General features: G+C 39.3%; 1 protein-coding gene across 1 annotated transcript in view; it reads left to right on the plus strand.

Annotated features, from left to right (window-relative positions):
• The first annotated feature begins 790 nt into the window (after positions 1-790).
• The window catches only part of LOC101292933 (protein transport protein SEC23-like), a 10,039-nt gene continuing 3,692 nt past the window's right edge, over positions 791-7,137 (plus strand). Inside the window, exons 1-6 of the mRNA XM_004307250.1 lie at positions 791-1,687; positions 2,300-2,461; positions 5,116-5,258; positions 6,418-6,493; positions 6,569-6,744; positions 6,843-6,924. Coding sequence (XP_004307298.1) covers positions 791-1,687; positions 2,300-2,461; positions 5,116-5,258; positions 6,418-6,493; positions 6,569-6,744; positions 6,843-6,924 — 1,536 coding nt within the window. The remainder of the gene's footprint in view (positions 1,688-2,299; positions 2,462-5,115; positions 5,259-6,417; positions 6,494-6,568; positions 6,745-6,842; positions 6,925-7,137) is intronic.

A 7,137-nucleotide genomic window follows, 5' to 3' on the forward strand; every position in this document is an offset into this window, starting at 1 on the left:
GTAAATGTGCTACCAGGTATGTACTTCCCATAGCAAAATGGTTCCCAACACCACCAAAAAACGGACTCACCAACTCCACTACTTCTTCCATGAGCAGCGCCGGCGGCAGACTAAGGATCTTGACCCAAACAGGGTATGAGGAGACCGAAGCCTTCGAGGCATCACTCATCCCATCATATTCAGCAATTGTAAAAGGTGAATGACCATAAAACCAGGGTCTTTCATTGATGACGTGCTTTCGTTCTTCCGCCTAGGTAAATCAGAGAATGAATGACACGCATTTGGAGACGGTTATGGAGTAATGGAGATCCCACATAGTGATGAGAGTTCCCATCACATCTCGTGGTTCTAATTTTCTACGCTTTGTTGAGAACAGATGTCTCTCCGCAAAGGAATGCGGTGACACAGCTGCAACACTTACGACGACACTAAAGAAAATTTTGCCATTGTCTGTATTAGCCAAGACAACAACAAACTGATTTAAAACTTCATCAGACATGGTGAGATGTGAGAAATGAGAGCTGTAAAGATGTTAAAAAACCTATTTTTTCATGTTTCTCTTCTAGTTTCTGTCTGCTACGCTTGGAAAATTGTGACAGAGGAACAAAAAAGTTCGAAATTTGATTCTCTCTTAATTTTGTTTTTCATTTCCTTATACTGACCGTTTTGCCCTTTGCCTAACGGTTTTTGCAAAGTAAAACCGAATTGGGAAAACGATCAAACTAACCACTCCTCTCTTCCTCTCTTCCCTTTGAGCTTTCTCTCTCACTCTCTCTGAGCAAAACCAAAGATGAGTGAATTCATCGACCTAGAAACCCAGGACGGCGTCCGTATGCCGTGGAATGTGATCCCGGGAACGAAGCAGGAGTCCACCAACAGCGTCATCCCCGTCTCCGCCATCTACACTCCGATCAAGCCCTTCCCCACCATGCCTCTCCTCCCTTACTCCCCTCTCCGCTGCCGCACCTGCCGCGCCGTCCTCAACCCCTTCTCCACCGTCGATTACGCCGCCAAGATCTGGATCTGCCCCTTCTGCTTCACCCGCAACCACTTCCCTCCTCACTACGCTTCCATCACCGACGACAATCTCCCCGCCGAGCTCTTCCCTCAATACACCACCATCGAATACGACTCGTCGCTCGAGAAGCCGTCCACGCCGCCCGTCTTCATCTTCGTCGTCGACACGTGTATGATCGAGGAGGAGCTCTCGTATCTCAAGTCGGCGCTGTCTCAGGCCCTGGGGTTGTTGCCGGATCATTCCCTCGTAGGGCTGATCACCTTCGGGAGCTTCGTCCATGTCCATGAGTTAGGCTTCTCCACTATTCCCAAAACCTACGTGTTCAAAGGATCCAAGGAAGTCAACAAGGAGCAGCTGCTGGAGCAGATGAGCTTCTTTTTGAACAAGCCGAAGCCGACTACCGGAGTCATTGCCGGCCCTAGGGACGGGCTGTCCGCCCAGAGCATTGCCAGGTTTCTGTTGCCGGCGTCGGATTGCGAGTTCACACTCAATTCGGTGTTGGAGGAGTTGCAGAGGGATCCGTGGCAGGTTCCCGCGGATCAGAGGGCCACCAGGTGCACAAGTACGGCTCTTAGTGTTGCGGCGAGCTTGTTGGGAGCTTGCGTGCCGGGTTCGGGTGCCAGGATTATGGCATTTATAGGTGGACCGTCTACCGAAGGCCAGGGTGCTGTAAGGACTCCCCTAGTTGCTTATATTCGTTCTTTCTGTTATAGTAACTTAGATAACTGTTAGTGATCATTATTTTACTTTTAAGTAGAACAAATTGAATTATATAGAGATTTTCGGTTGTTATTTATGGTTGATGAAGCTTGTGGTTCGGTTAAGGTGGAGAGCTCTCCTACTAGATGAGGTTACTTAAAGTTATAGAAAGAGAATTTGTATATAGAAGCATCAGTTCTTTTGTAGAGTTAGATTACCTTATGGTCTTGTTATTGCACTCGTTGTACTGATCTTGGTTAGAAAGTGATTAAGAAATTAAAAGCGGTGATATAAGTGCTTAGAAATGGAAAGTGGACAGTTGTTGAATGAATTTTTAGTCATATGGGTTTGGTATAACTTTATGCCTTTCATACATTGCATAAAAAATGTAGTGCTCCATGCTCTCTTTTACTTTTAGGCCCTTCTGTGCCTTCCCAATTCATCCTTCTCTCCTTCCGCTTTCTACAGTTGATGCTTCTCTTATGATATCCTTCTTTTTATAATAAGAACTGATTTTCTTGAACTTTTATCCTGAATGTTTACGGTTAATCTACTGAGGTGGTCGTTGTGTATCTTCTGTAGATTGTATCAAAAAGCCTATCTGAACCAATTCGTTCTCATAAGGACCTGGATAAAGATTCAGCCCCTCATTTTCATAAAGCTGTGAAGTTCTACGAGGGACTTTCAAAGCAGCTTGTACATCAAGGACATGTACTTGATCTTTTTGCTTGCGCGCTTGACCAGGTAACTTACTATTTTTCTCTGTGTATAATGTTTTTAGTGTTTATAAACTATGAGCAACGCTGATTACTGTCTAGTGGTAATGGATGTCCGATACTGGGGTTCTTATAGCTTAGTAACTCAGGTCTTGAGTGAATACTGTTCCCTTCCATTCGATGTGGATATACGTACATTTTTGTATCTATGTTACTATGTGTACTATGTTAAAGAGAATCCTTTTAACTTAATAAAATACCAAGCACTGTCTTTCTGAGTAGTTTGCATATCTACTTTCTCTCTTCTCCAAATCCTAAGTGTAGGAGCTAATAGGTCAGAATGTCAGATAGATTAGTCACACGTTTTTTTGTTGGGAGGTGTAGAGCAAGGAAAAAAGGATCACGTAGTTGATTTGGAGGTGGTTTCTCATACAAAGAGGAATATAGTTTATGGGTGGAGAATTTGAAAAAAAATGTTTTCCTAGGAACTGGTGATTAGTAAGAAAGGGAGTCCCTTTGGTATGCTGTCACTAGAAGTAAATATGGGCCAGCAAATGGAGAACATTGTGATCCAGGGTTAGAGCAAAGCCTGTGGAGCATTCCTGCAACAAATTAATTCATTTCCTGCCTTTTTCCATCTGTGGTGGGAAGTTGAGAAAATAGAGGTTCTGTGGAGAAGGTTGGTTGGGTGATGTAGCTGTTTGGTTCATATCCTTGTATGTATACATTATAGCTATCTCATAAATGTTTCTCATTGCTAGGATTTGTACTAGTGGTCCATCCTTCGCTTAAGTTGGGTTTTGGGTTATCTGGATGATCTGGAAGTTGGGGGGCTTTTGTCCTTTTCTCAGACTGGGGACATTGTGCTGGTCTCATTTAAACACGGTAGAGAAGGTGGATGTTTGAGGCTTTGAGAGAATTTTCTTGCGAATCTTACTCTAAGCTGTTGATGGTTAACCCTTCTCTTCCCCCTTTAATTTGCAAGACTTAACTCCCCTCCTAATGTTCAGGTGTTTAGTTTGGATTATTGCATGTGTGGTTGTAAACTCTTGTGAATTGTGCTCGTGTCTCTTCTCAGCAGTATAAAACATTCAAACAGGATGCTGAATGTGAGTTATCTGTTCTTCCACTGTCCCAGTCTTGTAGCTTTTCGGAAAAGGGTATTTAGTTGCATAACTTGAGCTGGGACATTCTAGCCAATTATGTGACTTTGTTGTGTGGAAGGTGCTTTTCTTTTGGACAAAAACTGAAGATTGGTTCTGGGGAGATATGCTATGTAGGTGGTGTGTTAAGTCTTTTGGGTAGAGAAGAACAGAAGAACACTGTTGATAATGTGTGGATGGATGAGTTTTTCATCTTATGGGATAGTGCCTGCTTCTTGGCATCCTGTATTGCTATTCTCTTAGATTGGAATGGAGCGATCTGTTAATTCTGTGCTCTTTTGCTTGGTGATTCTTTCTTTGTTTGGTATGTTTGCTGGTGTATCTTGGAGTACTTCTGAGTGGATGTCATGTCACTTCTTTGAAAATTCTCTTTCTAATCAATAAAATCTGTCTACGAAACAGTATATCAACTATCCTCTTCTTTACATCCAGGACATGTACTTGATCTTCTTACTGGTGTGCTTGAACCGGGTGTTTAAAACCTTTTTTTCTTTGTGTTTACTGTTTATATATAATTTATTAACTATCACATATGTCTTGATCACTATTTTGGGACTCGTAATTATTGTCTTCTTGCTCAATTCAGAAGAATTAAGCCTTTGGAGTCGAGAGTCAAAATTCTTGTCGCATTGTAGCCAGATGTATGTATGCATTAATATGGATGGTATCTCTCTCTTTTTTTTCCTCTTAAAGTTGTAGAGCAAGGAAGTTTGCATTTACCGTTGCTGTCCATATGCTTGAAAACAATGTTCTGAAATTTCTTTAGAAACACAGCAGTGGAGAATGATGGTTTGTCCTTTGAGCCTCCCTCTTTGTACATAACACACCGTTTTTGGCATAGACTATCTTTAGGCCTCTTGTTCGTGCTTATGTACTATATCATAAGCAATAGGTCACTGTAATACTTGTACATTATGCCGTGTTGGTACTTAGCTTTCTAAGTCATATTTTACTGAACCTAAACATATTGACTACATAGTAAAAGAATAGTAAGGCTAAAAACAAACCATAGACTCAGATTTTTAACACCTTGAACAACTTATACTGATGATATATGGGTCCCATTGTAAATATATCTCCTAGGACATTGACTTGATCCTTACTCATTAATTGTTTCTTACACAACTTGGATTCTGTACAACTCCCTTTGGTGAATATGATCACAATATCTCACCGTACGGAATGAGGACTGGAACCTATAGTCTCTTTGGAATGCGGACAATTTATTTTGTGGATATGTTTATTTGAAATATGAGAACTGGAACTGAAGAATTTTAATATTAGTAGGACAACTAGTTGCAGCTAATTTCCTTTAATTACTTTTGGGAAAAGGAGTATCATATTGACTGGGATCGTGGGGGAAAATATTGTAAATTGGAGTGTAGTCCTGATATTGTGATTAAATATATTATGCAGCTTCTTGAGCTTGCGGCCTGGATTAAACTGATTGTTTTTTTTTATGTTGGTTTAAAGTTATCTTATGTTTGTTTTTCCTGCTGCTTTTTTCTTTTTCTTTCAGGTGGGGATTGCTGAACTTAAAATTGCAGTTGAAAGAACTGGAGGATTGGTTGTGCTTGCAGAGAGTTTTGGCCATTCAGTGTTTAAAGACTCACTTATACGTGTTTTCCAGTCGGGTGATCATGAGCTTGGTTTATCATCAAAGTATGCTTTCTTGTAATGAAAAATTCCTCCTGTTCCGTGTCCTGTTTTGTTATGAATTTCAGTAGCTTTAATTAATTGTTTTTCACGTATGAAATTTGTTTATGTTTATACTCTTCCCTTGTTTATAATGATCAAGAACCGAGGCTTGTCTCTGGAAAGATATTCATAAAAGGAAAAGAGACTCATACAACTAGATCACATTGCTTAATGGAGGTTAGAAAAAGAGACTCCTACATAAATACTGTAAAGGCTGTTCCAGTAAAACAGTAAAATAAAGAGCTCCATATGATAAAATCCTTGAATCTGCCCTTTAAAAATAGGGTAAAATATTGTGTAGTCCTTGTGGTTTGAAGTCGACATCTGTTTAGTCCTTATGGTTTTATTTTAATCTAAATAATCCTTAAAGTCACAATTTTTCATCTAAATAGTCCTTATGGTTTTATTTTAATCTGAATAGTCCTTAAAGTCATGATTTTTCATCCAAATGGTCCTTATGACCTTTAACTGAGAAAATTGTCTGAATGACTATTTAGATAGAAAATCATGACTTTAAGGACTATTCAGATTAAAATAAAACCATAAGGACTATTTGGATAAAAAATTGTGACTTTAAGGACTATTCAGATTAAAATAAAACCACAAGGACTAAACAGATGTCGACTTCAAACCACAAGGACTAAACAAATTTCAATTCTTAAAAATACTACTGTTAAAATTCATATATGATGCTATCTGCAGGTTATATTCATATGTACATTTTCCCTTCAGTTGGTGTTAATAACTTGCACCGTCTTTATTGTGTTAGAGACTGATGATACAGATACTATTACGTTAGATACCTTCTGGTCCACTGCTGACTTTGTTGTTGACGTAGTATGAGATTAATGAATTTAGTATCGTAGAAATTGCTTTGTTATTTTCTTTCTTCTTTTGTATACAGCAGAATATATTGCTTTTATCTATCTGAAAGGAAATTCTGTATAGCATAATCCTTGACGTGATAACTTGACTCCAGTAATTTTTATATAATGCTCTCCTTGGAAAGTTCTGTGTTTCCCTGGGGTCCCAATTGACTTGTGAAGGGATGCTTTTGTGGAACTTAATTTTTCTTATGCTATATCTTGACCAAATATTTTTCTTGTTGTGATCTTCTGTGCAGTGGCATATTTGAGATAAACTGCTCAAAAGACGTAAAAATTCAGGGCATAATTGGTCCTTGTGCATCCCTCGAAAAGGTATACTCTACAGCATTTCAGTTATCACTCATTAAGTTTAGTTTTTTTTACCTTCATATTGGTCACATTGTGCAGAAAGGTCCTTTATGCTCTGACACAGTCATCGGCCAGGGTAGTACGAGTGCGTGGAAGATGTGTGGCCTTGACAAAACTACATCTTTATGTCTAATATTTGAAATTGTTAAGAAGGAAATCCCAGATGCTACTGTTCAACCAGCTAGCAATCAATTCTACTTCCAGTTTCTAACATAGTATGAACTCCGTGCTTACAACTCCTCAACTACTTATTACCCTGCAGTGCGTAGGATAGAAGGAAATATGTTTACTTATTGTAGATATTTTGCTTCAGTTATCAGCATAATAACGGTCAGATGAGACTTCGTGTTACAACCCTTTCAAGAAGATGGATTGCTGGAACTGGAAGCATACAGGCAAGACTTAATATCCTCCATATGTGATTTATTGTTTATTTGATTACTCAAACTATTACCTATGAAGTGGGCTTCAGTGCATATCCTCTGAGATGTACACACACGTGTGTTTTTCTTTTCCAATTTAACTAAAATCATATTCCATAGAGCATGTGCATTCTGCTCCCAGACTCCCTGTAGTATTTTAACAGCATTAGTATCTCTCTCTCTCTC

The sequence above is a fragment of the Fragaria vesca genome, linkage group LG7 (assembly GCF_000184155.1).
Source record: "Fragaria vesca subsp. vesca linkage group LG7, FraVesHawaii_1.0, whole genome shotgun sequence".
NCBI classification, from domain to species: domain Eukaryota; kingdom Viridiplantae; phylum Streptophyta; class Magnoliopsida; order Rosales; family Rosaceae; genus Fragaria; species Fragaria vesca.